The sequence below is a fragment of the Heptranchias perlo genome, chromosome X (genome assembly GCF_035084215.1).
Source record: "Heptranchias perlo isolate sHepPer1 chromosome X, sHepPer1.hap1, whole genome shotgun sequence".
NCBI lineage: Eukaryota > Metazoa > Chordata > Chondrichthyes > Hexanchiformes > Hexanchidae > Heptranchias > Heptranchias perlo.
In genome coordinates this window covers 15,328,066-15,347,011 of record NC_090370.1, presented here as the reverse complement: position 1 = coordinate 15,347,011, position 18,946 = coordinate 15,328,066, and the positions used below count along the sequence as shown (strand labels likewise).

Below are 18,946 nucleotides of genomic sequence, written 5' to 3'. Positions count from 1 at the left end.
GAACAGCAATGAGATAGATGATCAGTTAATCTATTTTTGGTGGTGTTGCTTGAGGGATGAATATCGGCCAGATACTGGGAGAATGCCCCTGTTCTTCTTTGAATCATGCCATGGGATCTCCATGTTCACTGGCACAGGCAGACAGGGCCTCAGTTTAATGTCTCATCCGAAAAACAGCATCTCTGACAATGCAGCACTCCCTCAGCCTAGATTATGTGCTCAAGGTCTGGAAATGGAATGAACCCACAACCTTCTGAGAGGTGACAGTGTTACCAACTGAGCAAAGCTTAACCGTAAATCAACCTTTTACATTAAAAATATCACCGCAACACACCTTACTGCACAGACTCCCCTTGCATCCAGAACAGAATATATCTAAGGTAAGCAATACAACCCTTGTAAAGGGAAGGACAAGATGAACATCACTCCATAAACTTAAGCTCATCCAAAACTTTGCTGTCTATATCCTAACTCACACCAAGTCCCGTTCACCCATCACCCACCCTGTGCTTGCTGACCTACATTGGCTCCCGGTCCAGCAACGCCTCGATTTTTAAATTTTCATCCTTGTTTTCAAATCCCTCCATGGCCTCGCCCCTCCCTATCTCTGTAACCACCTCCAGCCCTACAACCCTCTGAGATCTCTGCGCTCCTCCAATTCTAGCCTCTTGTGCATTCCCGATTTTAAAAACTTCACCATTGGCGGCCGTGCCTCCAGCTGCCCAGGCCCTAAGCTCTGGAAATCCCTCCCTAAACTTCTCTGCCTTTCTACCTCCCTCTCCTCTTTTAAGACACTCCTTAAAACCTACCTCTTTAACCATGCTTTGGTCACCTGTCCTAATATCTCTATGTGGCTCGGTGTCAAATTTTGTTTGATAATCGCCCCTGTGAAGTGCCTTGGGACGTTTTACTATGTTAAAGGCGCTGTATAAATACAAGTTGTTAACATTAACATCTAAGGGAAAGGTTTCCTCTCTGCGCTATGTTCTTTATGAACAGGTTTACAATTTCACTACATCTAGCCCATAGAAGAAATATTTCCCTTAAATTGGTAGGTAACGGGAAAAAGTCTATGTTTATTCTTTCTCTCATTTTTGTGAACATTATTTTGCCCTCCCCCTCTCTTTAGGTCTCCCTGGGTAACACACCATTTCTTAGCCAAGACAACAGACAAGCAACCTGTTCCCAGACCTCCCGCACTGGGAGGTATACAAAGGTGGCCCAGGGTGATCAGCTTGCTGATTTATTCTCCTTTCCCTTTGGGGAGGTATCTATTCTCCATCCAGCATCTCCAAAATCAAAACTTGACATGTAGGGCAATCATGGGCAAAAGGTCAAAAGACTATTAGGCCCTTCAAGCCTGCTCTTTCCAACAGACCAGGCACAATTTGTACCATCATAGACTCTTCCCAACACATTTAATCTCTCCAGGCAGCTGACTAACCACAAGTGAAACTTCCAAAACCATGAAGCTCTGTGACGTTACTTTCTGATCCCAAGGTATTCAAACAAAACCTCCAGGGTATCATTCTAATATTACAACCTAAACCTCTATACATTATCTATAATCACCCGTATAACTTTCAATGCTGTTCTTAACCAGATAGCTGCTCAGCTCCTCTTTAAAAAAGAAAAAATCAAGGGGCATTAACTGTTTTTGCTGTGAGGCTATTGAACATATCTGTTACTGTGTGTTTGGGGACAGGATGTGGAGATGCCGGTGATGGACTGGGGTTGACAAATGTAAACGATTTTACAACACCAAGTTATAGTCCAACGATTTTTATTTGAAATCTACAAGCTTTCGGAGGCTTCCTCCTTCCTCAGGTAAACATTTACCTGAGGAAGGAGGAAGCCTCCGAAAGCTTGTAGATTTCAAATAAAAATCGTTGGACTATAACTTGGTGTTGTAAAATTGTTTACATTTGGGGACAGGGGAGAAGAATGCTTAATCTTTAACCTTGCTTGAGGCATGCCAATTTTGTATTCCTGTCGGGTAGTTCCGTGTTCAAGATTCAAGTTAGATAACTTGCTTACACCCACATTATCTACGCAATTTCACATTTTAAAGGCTTTGGGTCACATCTCCCAAATCTTTTACTAATTATAACAAGATCAGTTTTGTTAATCTCCCTGTGACAGTTTTACTTTCCCAAATCATCTTGGCCACGGCTTTTTGAAATCTTTTGAATTCCATGTCATTTTTAAGATAGGGTGCCAAACTACACAAAATAATCTAAATGTTGCATCCTCAGCGAGTTAAAGATTTAAAATAATCCATTTTGATTTATAATCAAATTCCCTGAAGACTCATTCAAACTGATTAACTCAGTTAATAACCCAATGTTGACTGGATGTTTTCAGTAAGTGATCAATAAACTGCACACAAAACTTTCTCCTTTGCCAATGAACATCCATCTATTGCAGACACAAGCTTCATGTTAACTGTTCCTTTGAAAATCAATATGCCCTTCATTAGTCACCCAGCACCATAGCTTAATGTAACTTGTAAATCTGATAGCAATAGCAGAGGTATCTTCTTCCATTGTTTATGGATTGCATAGCAACAAATCCAAGGAGAACTGCAGTCGCTACTCCTTCAAACAGAGCTTTATCCATTAGTCTCCAACCTCTACTTTTATTGCCATACTAATGTTCAGTCCAATTAACCAATCTCATTAAGTCTATGTCATTCACATTCATTAACACAGCACCATCAAGCTTCCCCCAGTAGTTCAGTTAGTCCCAGGTTATGTGTGGAGTTAGCTGGTCTCATGCAGGACTGCAGCAGCGGTGCTACAACTGGACTCATGGCCTCCAAGTCAGGATGGAGAAGGGGTTAAAAAAGCAATGGCCATGGTTCCTGCCCCTGATCACTATCCAGTGACTCCTGCTGGAAATGCACGTATGGATGTCAGGTGAGGATAGGATTGGGCTTGGCTATGTTTTAAATGGCCCTTGAAAAGAGGGTTGGAAAATTCTCCTGTCTACACAGCTCACACTCCTTTCATATCACTCGCTGCTTATTGCAAATGTTTTAAAAAAAAATATCAAAAACAAGAAAATTAAAATTCTTTACAACAATTTTTAAAAGCAATACTAATTTGAAAAAATTACCAAGTCTTAGTGTAAAGCAGTTATAGATTTCCAACAAAATTTCCAGGCCTGCCTCCTCCAAACTCCACCCCCGCCCACCATCAGTGTGCAATGCTTAAGTGTGGAAGTATACAGTTCAATGCAGTATCCTGACAGACTTTTCCTTTTCACTCTGTGTTGTTAGCACTAACTTTCCCTATATTTATCTGAAAATATTTTTATACTGTGAGCAGTCACAATTTTTGTGGAGTGCCTGGTCTTGGCCCAAACCGTAGTGCACAAGATCGTACAGACGATACATACTCTGAACTGGGTGAAGTCCGAATAAGTTGAATCGTATGTTTTATGGTGTGCATCAATCAATAAGGCAATCAGTTTTTCTTGTTCATCTGACAACCTTGGTTTCTTAGCCTCCTTTATGGCTTCTTCTTCTTTCCGTTTTAAAATCATCTCCTTTTTCCTCTGAACTTCTTCATCTGTTAAAATGACTGGGCAGAAAAAAGGGAAACATTTAAGTGAAGAGAATGTAACCATTCTAAACTTTTAATGATATAGTCATTTATTGATGTACAGTACAGACAACTAGAGAGCCAGTGCTATAGGGCTCAGTATTTGAGATACAGAATCATAGCCTCATTTACCAACTCCACAACACACCTCAACACAGACAAGGTCAGGCTGATACAAAGGGAAAGATGGAAACAAATTACCACCTGTTCCAGGTGCCACAAGAATAGTGACCCAACCATGATACCCCCAGATAAGGTAGGCAAACACTGCACCCATTGCCAACAAATCACCCTGATCCTGGGAACATGAATGGTTTAACAACTAAACCAACATTCATTTCATCAATATGAACTCTTCTAAATGCCATGTAGGCAAAAGTTAAAATAACTGCATAATTTAAACTAGTGCAAAACTCTTCAAACCCCCACCCAGTACTGTAACATCAGTATTTCAAAAATTCAGACATTTTGGGACTCTTGCAAAATAAATAATTTTTTTTGCTTATCCCCTCCATTCCTACATATAGAATTTTGGCTTGAGACAGACATTTCTACAATATGACAATAATACATTATCTCATGGCTATATGCTGTAAATTCAGTCTCGAGTGTTTTTTTAAATAACTGAAATAAATGAATGGCAGAAGTGCATACCCGTAACATTTTCTAATAGCAGATTGTGTGTTTTTTTCATTTCTACTTTATATAAAAGTACACATCACTGCTGTATAACTATTACATGTTGGAATAGTCAAACTATTTGAATCTTTGCTGTTCCCCAAACCTGTGTAAACCAGAAACCATGTTCAATTGATTGATGGGAATTCTATAGTATGAAAGATATACTTGTTGCATGGTGAGAAAATTGTATCTGGTGCAAGAGCAGCTTAAAATTCATCAATAATTAACCAGATGAAAAAAAATATTTTCCATTCATACAACCTGTGGAAAATATTTTTTAAGCAGCTTGGAACTTGAACTAGTGAATCTGCTGCAGTAGGTCAGAGATTAAAGACAGGAGTGTTAAACTATGACATAAAATACATTATTCTGCTACTGAAGTTCAGTTATATGTAACCTTGCCTGTTACTTTAAGGCCACAAAGTCTAATTGCTTAAAATAGACATTTGCTGAGGTCAATTAGTGGTTAACGGTTTCTTTGTAGCTGGCCAGGTGTTGTAAATCCCTGGCTCCTTCCCAAGGTCCAAAAAAAAGACAAAGTGACTGCCATTCTCCCTTTTTATAAAAAGAATGTTTTGCATCTGCTACAAAAAGGGATACTCTGAAGTCCAGAATAATGGAATGAAAGTCTCCTCTTTCTGCCAGTTGTAAGGATCCTTTGTGAAATGAGTTTGGACAGTTTCAACCTAGTTTCTGATGGGCAAGAGTCCACAGCACAAAACTGCCCCTAATGAAAATGTGGTTTTCTGTTTCCCTTCAACAACCATTAACTCTATAAAACCCAAGTCCATTTCAGACTTGAACACTGCTCCAGTATCTAGGGGTGCTTTTTTAAAGACACATGGCTGGGCAGGATACAAGCAAAAGCTTGTCATCCAGGAACTAATACTCTTCTCAAATCTCTTGCTCTCCACTCCAACCTCTGCATTTAATATATATATGGTCAGCTATTCTGAACGTTCCTTTCCTGTTCCTCCTAAGCTACAAATATTCTCCTCCTTACATTCTCACTGTTAAAATGAACACTCATCAGACTTTTCTACCCTAACATTCTTTGGCAGTACCTCAAAACAGAGAAATTCCTTACTTCACTCACTCTTCCCTTCCTCCTACAAAAGGGTTGCCACCTCTGGCTGGAGGCATTCCTGGATGTTCTGACCACGTGACTTGTACAAATGTTGCTGCATTTACCTGTAGTTGAGAATTTTTGCCCACGGTTTCGCCCCAGCAGCTGTTGTGCGAGGAGTTCCAAGAAGCAGGAGGCCACCCGTGAGCAGGGGTAAAAGGAAACCGAAGGTGAGGAAGGAGGGAAACACCGCTTGAGCCCCAATCCCCTGGTCCCAGTCCCCTCTCTCCCCCATTCCCCTTCTCCCCTAATCTCCCATGCCCTGATCCCCATCTCTCCCCAGACCCCATCTAATCCCAGCCCCAATTTTCCATCTCTCCCTGAACTCCCATTCCCATTCCCACCTCTCCACCCCCGCCCCCCCCCCCACCCGCCCCCACCCCCCCCCCGCCCCGCCCCCACCCCCCCCCGAGTCCCCATTCCCCAGACTCCCTCTCTCCCCGAGCCCCCATTCCCCCCCTCCCACCCCTCAGTCTCCCTTTCTCCCCTGAACCCCCATTCCCCCTCTCTCCCCTCGAGCCCTCATTCCCCAGTCTCCTTCCAACCACAAGAACCCACACCCCAGTCTCCCTCCCCCCAATTTCAGAGGCCCACCCTGATTTCCGACTCTCTTCCCCTCCCCCCACCTGGGGCACTCTGCGGGTGCCGGCTCTGAGCAGCATCTGTGAAGAGCTCCATTGAAAAGGCGGTTTAAAATTAATGCGGTATAACCTCCTTCTGTCTCCCGATGCCAGACTGACAGTTAATAATTATTTATAGTCCCTCACATCAGTGTCTGCTGTTCATGTGGGCGTACTGCAGCGGGAAATTTAAATCGCTCATCTCCCGGGCTGCTGGAGGCAGCGTTCGGGATAGGAACCCTGGATTCCGGGAAACTCCTGGTCATTCTGGGAGGATTGGGAACCCTACCCTCCAATCTACAGGCTTTAAAAACCCATGCTTGGCATAACCTAATTACTACTTCCTGATTTACCCGGTCACCAACCGTGGCAGTATCCTACACTATGCGCCTTGGTTTCTCAATTTTAAAAAATGGCTCATTTCACTCTGCAGTCACAAGATAGATGCTGCAGGAAGTGGAAATGTCACACTTGTGCAGTATGGGCACGCTCTGCTGAGGCTGCATCAGAGTAAAGGGAACTTTACTCTGCAGTTGGCTGTGCTGCACCTACGTTGGGAGTGCTAGATGCCAACAGATCAAAAAAAAACTGTGGGGGAAGGAGGTGCTGCTTTGCCTTGCTTTTCCTAACTTTTTCCGCAGAGCCTGAGCAGCAGAAGACTGAGAGTGGGGATAAAAGCAGCAGCAGACCTGCAACAAGAGAAAACTGCAGTGTCACGTCACAGGTGAGACACAGGTAAGTGATTGGTAGTGACGGTGGCCTAAGTTTTATGTTAACATACAGCATATAACTAAATTTTAAAAACTAAACTTAATTTAATTAAATGAGGTAAATAATTTGATTAACACTAAATTGATTAATTAAATAAATAAAATAATGGGAGAACAGGAGATATGTTGCTGCTGCAATATGTGGGAGCTTGTGGACATTTTTGTCCAGAGTGACTACATCTGCAGTAAGTGTCTGTGGCTCGAGGAACTTCGGCTTCGAGTTGAGGAGCTGGAGTCCGAGCTGTGGACATTGCGAGACATCAGGGAGGGAGAAAGCTACCTGGACCTTTTGCTCCAGGAGGCAGCCACACCCCTTAGATTAAATACTTTAGAATTGACAAGTGGTCAGGGACAGGAGGGTGTGACTGCGAGTGAGGCAGGTACGGTGATCCAGGAGGTAGCATTGTAGGAGCCTCAGTCCCTGCGCTTGTCCAATATTCGAGGTTCTTGCAACCCTTGTGGACAAGGGCGGGGACTGTGGGGAGGATGAGCAAACTGACCATGGCACCGTGGTACAGGAAGCCGTTCAAGTCGGGGGAGTAAAAAGGAAGGTGGTTGTAGTAGGCGACAGTATAGTTAGGGGGATATACACTCTTCTCTGCAGCCAGGAGCATGAGTCCCTGCGCTTGTCCAATATTCGAGGTTCTTGCAACCCTTGTGGACAAGTGCGGGGACTGTGGGGAGGATGAGCAAACTGACCAAGTGGGGGGAGTGAAAAAAAAGGTGGTTGTAGTAGGCGACAGTATAGTTAGGGGGATATACACTGTTCTCTGCAGCCAGGAGCATGAGTCCCAAAGGCTATGTTGCCTACCAGGGTTAAGGACATCTCCTCCGGGCTGGAGAAGAACTTGGAGTGGGAGGGGGAAGATCCAGTTGTCGAGGTCCATGTAGGTACCAACGACACAGGTAGAACTAAGCAAAGGGTTCTGCTGAGGGAGTTTGAGCAGCTAGGGACTAAATTAAAAACCAGAACCACAAAGGTAATAATCTCTGGATTATTACCTGAGCCACAAGGAAACTGGCACAGAGTCAATAGGATCAGGGAGATGAATGCGCGGCTCAAAGATTGGTGTGGGTGAAGTGGGTTTTGATTCGTGGGTCACTGGCACCAGTACTGGGGAAAGAGAGAGTTGTTCCGTTGGGACGGACTACACCTGAACCATGCTAGGACCAGAGTTCTAGAATCGAATAACTAGGGAGGTAGATAGGGCTTTAAACTAAATAAGGTGGGGGGGGGCGGGGGGAGGGTCCCGGTGGAGAGAAATCCAGAATGCGAAAGAGAAAAGACAAAGAAGCAGTGCAGGAAAGTGATTGGGGTAAGGATAACCAGATTGTGTCAGGAAGGGACAGAGCGTACAAACAAAAGACAACAAATAGGGTCCGGGAAAGAAAAAATGGTAATAAGAAAAATAGGGCCATAGTACAAAAAAATGTTAAGACGTCTAAAAATGTTAAAAAGACAAATCTAAAGGCACTGTATCTGAATGCACGAAGCATTCGTAATAAGGTAGACGAATTAACAGCGCAAAAAGATGTAAATGGATATGATATAATTGCAATTACAGAGACATGGCTGCAGGGTGACCAAGGCTGGGAGCTGAATATCCAAGGGTATTCGATATTTAGGAAGGACAGGCAAAAAGGAAAAGGAGGTGGGGTGGTGTTGTTAGTAAAGGATGAAATCAGAGCAACAGTGAGAAAGGATATTGGCTCAGAAAATCAAGATGTAGAATCAGTCTGGGTGGAGTTAAGAAGCACCAAGGGGCAGAAAACACTGGTGGGAGTTGTCTATAGGCCTCCAAACAGTAATGGTAATGTAGGGGATGGGATCAAACAGGAAATTAGAGATACATGTAACAAGGGTACTACAGTAATCATGGGTGACTTTAATCTGCACATAGACTGGCCAAACCAAATTAACAATCATACTATGGAGGATGAATTTCTGGAGTGTGTACGAGATGGTTTTTTAGACCAGTACATTGAGGAGCCAACCAGGGAACAGGCTATCCTATATTGGGTATTGTGCAATGAGAAGGGGTTAATTAATAATCTTGTTGTGCGGAGTCCTTTAGGGAAGAGTGACCGTAACATGATAGAATTCTTCATTAAGATGGAAAGTGAAGTAGTCCAATCTGAAACTAGGGTCCTAAATCTAAACAAAAGAAACTGCGCAGGTATGAGGAGTGAGTTGGCTATGATAGATTGGGAAGCTTCATTAAAAGGCATGACGGTGGATAGGCAATGGATAACATTTAAGGAACGAATGCATGAATTGCAACAATTATACATTCCTTTCTGGCTCAAAAACACAAAAGGAAAAGCGGCCGAACCATGGCTAACAAAAGAAATTAAGGATAGTATTAGATCCAAAGAGGAGTCATATAAAGTTGCCAGAAAAAGTAGCAAGCCTGAGAATTGGGAGCAGTTTAGAATTCAGCAAAAAAGGACCAAGAGATTGATTAAGAGGGGAAAAATAGAGTGAGAGTAAACTTGCAAGGAACATAAAAGTGGACTGTAAAAGCTTCCACAAGTATGTAAAAAGAAAAAGATTAGTGAAGACAAATGTAGGTCCCTTACAGTCAGAAACAGGAGAATTTAAAATGGGGAACAGGGAGATGGCAGAGCAATTTAACAAATACTTTGGTTCTGTCTTCACAGAAGAGGACACAAATAACTTCCCAGAAATGCTAGGGAACCAAGGGTCTAGTGAGAAGGAGGAATTAAAGGAAATTAGTATTAGTAAAAAAAAGTGCTGGAGAAATTAATGGGATTGAAAGCCAATAAATCCCCAGGGCCTGTTAATCTGCATCCCAGAGTACTAAAAGAGGTAGCCATGGAAATAGTGGATGCATTAGTTGTCATCTTCCAAAATTCTATAGATTATGGAACAGTTCCTGCAGATTGGAGGGTGGCAAATGTAACCCCACTATTTAAAAAAGGAGGGAGAGAGAAAACAGGGAACTACAGACCGGTTAGCCTAACATCAATAGTAGGGAAAATGCTAGTCTATTATAAAGGATGTGATAACAGGACATTTAGAAAATATCAACGGGATTAGACAAAGTCAACATGGATTTATGAAAGGGAAATCATGTTTGACAAACCTACTGAAGTTTTTTGAGGATGTAACTGGTAGAATACATAAGGGAGAACCAGCGGATGTGGTTTATTTGGATTTTCAGAAGGCCTTTGATAAAGTCCCACATAAGAGGTTAGTGTGCAAAATTAAAGCACATGGGATTGGGGGTAATATACTGGCATGGATTGAAAAATGGTTAACAGATAGGAAACAGTAGGAATAAATGGGTCTTTTTCGGGGTGGCAGGCAGTGACTAGTGGGGTACCGCAGGGATCAGTGCTTGGGCCTCAGCTATTCACAATATATATCACTGATTTGGATGAGGGAACCAAATATAATATTTCCAAGTTTGCTGACTACACTAAACTAGGTGGGATTGAGAGTTGTGAGGAGGATGCAAAGAGGCTTCAAGGCGATTTAGACAAGTTGAGTGAGTGGGCAAATACATGGCAGATGCCGTATAATGTGGATAAATGTGAAGTTATCCACTTCGGAAGGAAAAACAGAAAGGCAGAGCATTATTTAAATGGTGAGATTGGGGAATGTTGATGTACAAAGGGACCTGGGTGTCCTTGTACACCAGTCACTGAAAGCAAACATGCAGGTGCAGCAAGCAGTTAGGAAGGCAAATGGTATGTTGGCCTTCGTTGCAAGAGGATTTGAGTACAGGAGCAAGGATGTCTTATTGCAGTTATGCAAGGCCTTGGTGAGACCATACCTGGAGTATTGTGTGCAGTTTTGGTCTCCTTACCTAAGAAAGGATATACTTGCCATAGAGGGAGTGCAGCGAAGGTTCACCAGACTGATCCCTGGGATGGCAGGACTGTCGTATGAGGAGAGATTGGGTCGACTCGGCCTGTATTCACTCAAGTTTAGAAGAATGGGAGGGGATCTCATTGGAACATAAAATTCTGACAGGGCTCGACAGATTGGATGCAGGGAGGATGTTTCCCCTGGCTGGGGGGTCCAGAAGGAGGGGTCACAGTCTCAGGATACAGAGTAGGACATTTAGGACTGAGAGGAGGAGAAATTTCTTCACTCAGAGGGTGGTGAACCTGTGGAATTCTCTACCCCAGAAGGCTGTGGAGGCCAAGTCACTGAATATATTTAAGAAGGAGCTAGATAGATTTCTAGACACACAAGGCATCAAGGGGTATGGGGAGAGAGCGGGAATATGGTATTGAGATAGAGGATCAGCCATGATCATATTGAATGGCGGAGCAGGCTTGAAGGGCTGAATGGCCTACTCCTGCTCCTATTTTCTATGTTTCTATGCAATATTTGACTCCCAACTGTGAAGAAATTCCTCGGCAGTGCGATCCTGCCTCTGCTAGTCACGATGTACAAGAAGCACAGTTTGCGTGGATAATAAGAGGTTGCCAGTACGACTTTAGCTCTGTCTGCTTCGATCTATTCAACTACCCGTGGAATCAGGTGAAACAAATGAAACACATGCAGAAGCTGTCATCTCCAAGGGGAGAGCATCCAGCCTCCAGTTTCAATATCATAGGTCCCATAGCAGAAATACAGGACATCATGGTTGTTCATAGAAGTAAACAGGTCAGTCTCTGGATGCCCCAACTCCTGAAAATGTCCTGAACTACATCTGGGAGGATCTTCCACTCCTGATGCTGAACTGGGAGGCAATTAAAGCATCTTCTGCTTTGTATTGTTTATCCCAGCTAAATGCTGAACTGAAAAAGTCATCATGTGACCAAGAGCCCAGCATACTAATAAGATTGCATCTTGACAAAGGGAGTAGGAGTGAGTTGCACCCTGCTGGAAAATCAAATCAAAAATGGGCAGCCAAAACCAGCTACTAATAAAATAGACAAACTAATGAAATCGCTCCCCATTGAACTGAAGATTTACTAGAGGAAATAAAAAAATACAAAAATACAAAATTTACAAGCAAATGATTAAAGTTGCACGATAACAACCTGAACCTCAAGTTCATGCAGTTTTCCAGCAAAAAAGACTATAAACAGGGTAGCAGCCTACAACTCCTACTATGTATGTACCCCTGTTTATAACTTCCAGAAATTGGTCCCCTCCAATGTAAAATTATTGAGAATGAAACTCCCAGGATAACTTTTTTAAAAAGGAGTAACCAGAATTTTTTTGTGTAACCATTCGAACAAGCGAGAGCATGAATTCCAACACTTTGAAAGCAAAAATGTATAAACTATATCCTGGCTGATCTCTTCCAACTACAGATAGCAAGTACCACAAGAAAGCCAAAGAGACACAGCTGAGGAGAAGGACCAAGTGGGAACGACTTGAAGTATGTTTTTATATTTTGTGATGTTACACCAGCTGCATTTTTATGTTTATACTCAGAACTAAAAAACAAGCATTGTACATAAAAACAAGTAGCAAGTTCTAAAGGACTGTACCATTATTCAAGTTTGGAGGGAGATTCTGAATAATATTTAAACATGCATGTTTAAGTAATGTGCTGTTTTATATATTTCTTGACATTTTCTATAAAAACCTACACCCTAACCAGATGGACAGTAAAAATAAACAACTGCTGCCCCATCGTACATGTAGATATTTATTAATTTATGTAATCATGCTATTTATTTACCTGCAGTAGATAAGAAAACACTGTTCCTCTATCAAATAATACTTCACCATATCTACAGTAATCTCTTTCTAAATTCTCTCACTTTTGTTTTTGTGGGTTGGCTATGGCTTTTTAAAATAAAAATGTGGAATAAAAAGAGTGGCTTGAGTACTTGTGGCTGTATTAGGCACTTTTATACCTGCCCTTATACTTCATCCAGTTTCAGGACGGCAAGGCCATTGCGACACTCTCTCTTGCTTTTATATTCAGTGCGAGTGTTGTCTATGTAGGTGCACTGGGCTCTGCTTTTGCTTGCAGACCCAGAGAAAACAAAATATGGAACTTGTGAACAGATTGTGTTCTTTAATGTAACAGCAGCAGGTTATTGTACTTTGAACAGTGTTTTCCCAACAGTACAGTAAAAAACTGATTGTCCATCAGGAGTCTTTCCAGTTAATTTGCTGCTACTCCAACATTTTTCTCTTTTCTCTCCCTCTTCTTCCTCCTCTCTCCTCTCCCCTGACCCTCCCAACAATCACTACTAAGTATTTGGACCAAAGGCTGGCTTATTCCCTCGCTGGTGAGCGCTTCTATTTCATAAAAACACAGCACCAATATTGCCCGAAAGGGTCACTGAAGAACAAACATTTACTTGAAAATTATACCAAAAATTGTCTGATCACTGGCAAAAGCCCATTAAATGGAAAATTATTTAGTTTAGCTCTACACAATTTTGACAGAAACAATGTTGTTTCAGACGAGAGAGATCACAGTTCCTGGTTCAGTTTCAATTTAGGTGAATGATCTTATCCAACAGTTGTACCAAACATGATCTTAAAGATTCAATATTATGTAAAAATACTTTACATATAAACTGACCCAGTCAGCTGCAATCACATTTAAGTGCATATATCTATCTCAACCTCCTTTTTCTTTGCTCCATTTTAAAGTAATTTTCCTAGTCCCTTTTGGTTCCCAACGTATTACCCATTGAATGGATAGGCAGACAACCTGCTCTGAGGTCTCACACTTGATCATTCCTGAGGAAACAGCTGAGGCTGCTGAAATCATATTTTTAAAAAAAAATTGAGCAATTTAATATGTTGGTTTGTGATAGTAGCTGGCTCATGAATGGCTACTTTGGAACAATAAGTTGGGGATTTAATTGCTGGTTTTGCACTGGTTATTGCGTGCATGCCAGCTTTTCCTACCTATCCAGCAATAGAGCTGCTTTTGGTTGACATGTGAGTTGTTTGAGACATTCACTATTTTCTTTGTTTGACATATACATGATGCTTTTGTGACGCCATGAGTGTGCATTAGACAGAAGACATAATTATAGAATCATAGATAGGTTACAGCATGGAAGGAGGCCATTCAGCCCATCGAGTCCGTGTCTGCTCTCTGCAAGAGCAATCCAGCTAGTCCCACTCCCCACCCTATCCCCGTGGTCCTGGAAATGTTTTCCTTTGAAGTACTTATCCTGTTCCCTTTTGAAGGCCATGATTGAATCTGCCTCCACCACCCCCTCAGGCAGTCCATTCCAGATCCTAACCACTCGCTGTGTAAAAAAGTTTTTCCTCATGTCACCTTTGGTTCTTTTGCCAATCACCTTAAATTTATGCCCTCTGGTTCTTGACCCTTCTGCCAATGGGAACAGTTTCTCTCTATCTACTCTGTCTAGACCCTTCATGATTTTGAATACCTCTATCAAATCTCCTCGCAACCGTCTCTGTTCCAAGGAGAACAACCCCAGCTTCTCCAGTCGATCCACGTAACTAAATTCCCTCATCCCTGGAATCATTCTAGTAAATCTCTTCTGCGCCCTCTCTAAGGCCTTCACATCTTTCCTAAAGTGCGGTGCCCAGAACTGGACACAATACAATAATTACAGAGATAGATTTAGCTGAATATGGCACCAGAGTCTATAAGTAGAATTTAAGCTGGGCCACAAAACCCAACAATTGTGGTCCAACTCAGTTTCAGTGGCCAAGTTTACACATGCAACCTCAAACAGAAAATTAAAGACATCAAGCACCTCAATCAAAAACACAAATCATTGGCATGAGATCAAATAACCATTAGAAAATTGCTTTCACTACTGTACACTAATTAATGTCACAGGGCAACTAATGCCAACTGATGTCACAAAGCACAGCCTTACTGTTTACTGTCTGCCATCTGCTGATTTTATCTTTCAGCTTTAAATACTATTGAGAGAGTTTGATCATTTGGCAACTTTAATTGTCACTATGTAAATTATTTACGAAGTAGTAAACACACCACTGACGGCCGTACCCACCTCGAGATGATGCTTTCTTAGATCAGTCATCGATGGACTCTACCACTCACCCGGGAGCACTCAACAAAGCCCCAACTGGCATACCTTACCATCACTTTGTCTTATCCTGCTCAAAAGGAATACAATCATGGTCTCAGCTGTATGATTAGTATGTCAGCTGTCAGTCAAAACTTAATCTAGGCTCAGATTAAGATTATCATATCTAGTGTTGTAGTGCACTGCGTCTCATCAAGACAGCAATGTATGTTTCCTGATGGCTCAATGGACAACTGCATTGCCAGATTGGGCACCGAGCCATAGGACTACAAAGGTCCCAGATTCTATATTCGGTATGTGCTGAATTAGCTGATGTCAGTCAAGGTGTTGGTGAGGGCAAAAAATTAGCCTCAGTGCCCCTGGGCTCAGTGGAGGAAAATATAAACACCCTGGGCTCGATTTTCCAGTGAAGTAGCAGGTGGGTTGGGGGCGGGGAGGCTCCTAAAATCGTGGAAATCCCGAGCGGGTTCGGAACTCGGCTCCAACCCGCAGACTTCCGGGTTCCCATTGACGTGTCTGGCTTTGCACGCACCTCCCGAATACGGAAGTCCCACCGGCAATTAAAGCCGGCGGGACGATAGTTAAGACACTTATTTAGATACTTAAAGTAGTTAAAGTACTTAATTTTGTTCGCATCAAGGCAGGGGTCCGATTTTGAACCATCCCCAGCACGTTTCCTGTGCTGTGGGAAACACTCCATGTTTTACCAGACGTGTTTCAGCCAGCAGCCAGCAGGACATTCAAATGCTTGTTTGACAGATGAGGAGAAAAGGTGAATTCTTGCTGCAGGGCACTAAGTTCTTTCACACAAACATTTGGCTGCAAGATCTTTGTGTTTTCACTGAAAATTTTTACTTTCCACTCACAATTCTTCTGTTCACACATATTTAACAACTTTTCGGACCCCCTCAAACTCACACCATCAGGATGGGGGGGCGCCATAGCTGCATTCACCACTACATCAGAGGACGAGCAACATCACCAGCCTCGCCAGGCATGGCGTGCACCTCCGCTACTTGGAGCTCCACAACACAGTGCTGCGCCACAGGGACCTGCACAAGAGCACAGAGGGCAACAACAGAGAGGGGTGCCACTTGAAGAGGCCCCGTCCACATCTGCCACCTACATGGAGGAGGAGGAGGAGGAACCCATGGGCAGAGCAGTCAGTGGCTCACCTGGCTGCTCGTGAGGCCAGTGAGTCACTGATATGTGAACAGTTCTCCTAACATCAGAAAGTGTGAACAGTCCAGTCCTCACACCACCTGGAAAGAGCAGTGCCCACACCAGGCTGCCCACCCAATCCCTGCACAAAACAGTCCTGCAATTACACATACACCCACTGTAGAGTGACCCAATGGGTGGCATCAAGTGTCGCTGTTCATGGTGAACCTCATGAAAGGGCCCTATCACAAAAGCCAGTTAAGAATGGGCGAGACATGGCAGCAGTGGTGACAATCATAATATTTAATGTCACTTTACAAAAACTAAATATAAATGAAAAACATCACAGTGGCCCCGATATTAGCGGGGAGGCGGGATGGCAGCGGGGGGGGGGGGGGGGGAGGGGGTGATTGGGCAACCCACCCAGTAAAATCTGTCCATTCCCCACGCGATGGCGGGTAAATTGGAGCCACTTGCTTTGGCTTCCGGGTTTGCCGTCCAAAAGCTGCACAGCGGGCGGACTGTTCACCCGAGTCACAGGCTGTCAGCTGGAGGAGCTCTATTTAAAGGGGCAGTCCTCCAATGGTTGCTCCTGGAGCAAACACCCACACAGCACAATGGAGCGGCCCAGGGGAAAGGCTGCTCCCAGATTCAATGATGCCTCACTCCAGGTGCTACTGGATGGGGTGAGGAGGAGGAGGGATCTGTTTTACCCGGTGGTTGGGAGGAAGTGGCCTGTCTCTGCCACCAAGAAGGCCTGGCTCGAGGTGGCAGAGGAGGTCAGCAGCACCACCAACATCTCCCACACATGGATCCAGTGCAGGAAGCGCTTCAATGACCTAACTAGGTCAGCCAAAGTGAGTACACTTACTGTTTCTCCTACATTCCGTCTGCCACATCACCGCCCCCACCCCACAACTCATTCTGCACTGCCAACACTGCTCTATCACATCACTCCTCACACCCACTCAAACCTCATCCTCAACTGACCTGCACTTACTCACCTCCCCAGTACCCATCCCACCACTACCACTCAATCCAATCCTCATACAATCTCATGGCTCTGTCTCATACTCACCCTCTGATACATCTCTTTCACGGTCAGTCTCACCCAAACCAATGCATTCAGCGGTTGGTCACGTCACCATCCCTCACTCACGCCTCTCTACTTTCTCCCCTTATAGGAGAAGAGAACCCAGAATGCACGGGAGAGGGCGAGGACCAGAGTGGGGCCGCAACAGATCGCCGTCCTCACAGACGCGGAGCAGGAGGCTCTGAAGCTGAGCCGCACCCTCGAGTGCCTGTCCGTCGGGGACGTCGAGACTGCCACCTGACAAACTGGTGACACAACTTTAACATTCAGCACACATAATATGAATTGATGTTAACATGCCTTGCCATCTTCAGCACCTCAGTACGCTCATCGCAACATGACACATCTGTGATCATGCTTAATATTGCCTTCTGTTCTCTTACAGGGCCTTCAGCGACCACCGTGATGGCGGAGGGCGATTCCTCAGAGGACCTGCCAGCCTCTGAGGGGGCATCGTCACACCTGAGCGAGCCATCCACCAGCACAGATTCACACACATCGGTGGGTCCCAGTCCGCACTTAGTTGGGGTTGCACAAGGTGAGTTACCACACAAGTGAGCACGAGCAGACCCTGGTGGCAGGGGCAGCTGTGGAGAGTCCGCATCGGTGGGAGCACTCCTTTTCAGGCTCTGCTCAGCTGGACACAGATGCTGAACCCTGGGGGCCATCCTTTAAAAGGAGAATGATCGAGGGGCAGCAGCACATTTACGAGGTGCTGGAACAGGTGCCACGCACACTCTCCACAATCGCGCAGAGGATGGAGGAGTCCAACTCCTGCATGAGTGGAATGGTGGCACAGGTACAGGAGGGAATCTCTGAGATCCTGTCACAGGCACAGGGAAGGAATCTCTGAGATAGTGTCATGGGTAAGTGCGGGAATGTCTGCGATGGAGGGAAGGCTAGCCTCCATCGAGCTTCAAGCACAGCTCACAAATGAGTCCATTCAGGCCCTGACAACGGTCTTTCAGGCTCAGGGTGAACAACATTCTGCCGCCTTAAACAGGCAGGCAGATACTCTAGCGCTAGCCTTACAAGGCTTCACACATGTCCTCCAAACTGTTGTCCAGCAGAGTGGTAGGAGTGGTGTGGGCCTGGCCCAGGGGACATGGAAGTGGGGACGCCACTCAAAGCACTCCCACGTCTCACCCGTTGCTCCCCTCTCAACCAGTACCCACAATGCTGCCTCCTCTCCAGGTGGCCGAGTCTGCCCCTGCACAGGTGCAGGTGGAGCAGTCTTTGGAGGGGCCCTCAAGGGCACCGACACCCAGAGGGCGTAGGCCCAAATCATCTAATCGGTCAGGGCATGAACAAGAGCCACTACCTCTACTGCAGCCACAGGGGATGCACCACGTAGGAGTAGTCGGAAGAGAAAGGCAAAGGTTTTGTGAGCACAAAAGGGATGCACAAGGGTGTTTGACGGTTGGTCATGTTTTTTATTTATGTTTGGTTTTTGTAAAACTCACATTAAATATTATTATTGTCGCCACTACTGCCACATCTTGGCCATTCTTGACTGGCCTTTCATGAGGTTCACCATGAACGCCCACACTTGATGCCACCCATTGGGTCACTCTACAGTGGGTGTATGTGTAGTTGTATGACTATTTTGAGCAGGGGGCGGGCGGGGGGGGCTGGTGTGGCCGGTGCTCTGTCCAGGTGGTGAGGACTGGACTGTTCACACTGTCTGATGTTAGGAGAACCGTTCACATATCAGTGACTCCCTGGCCTCACGAGCAGCCAGGTGAGCCGCTGCTCTGCCCATGGGTTCATCCTCCTCCTCCACCTCCTCCTCCTCCTCCTCAGTATGGGTGGCAGATGTGGATGGGGCCTCCTCCTGCGGTACCCCTCTCTGTTGTGACATGTTATGCAGGGCACAACAGACGACGATAATGCGTTCCACT

General features: G+C 44.6%; 2 protein-coding genes across 3 annotated transcripts in view; both read right to left on the bottom strand.

Annotated features, from left to right (window-relative positions):
- The window catches only part of LOC137307305 (vitamin D3 receptor B-like), a 274,444-nt gene that overhangs the window by 32,539 nt on the left and 222,959 nt on the right, over window positions 1-18,946 (bottom strand). For both annotated transcript variants that reach the window (XM_067976766.1, XM_067976767.1), the window contains one exon: window positions 3,400-3,584. In XM_067976766.1, the coding sequence (XP_067832867.1) occupies window positions 3,400-3,584 (185 nt within the window). The remainder of the gene's footprint in view (window positions 1-3,399; window positions 3,585-18,946) is intronic.
- Window positions 1-18,946, bottom strand: part of LOC137307306 (myosin light polypeptide 6-like) — a 448,832-nt gene that overhangs the window by 252,741 nt on the left and 177,145 nt on the right. The gene's annotated exons all lie outside the window — the stretch shown is intronic.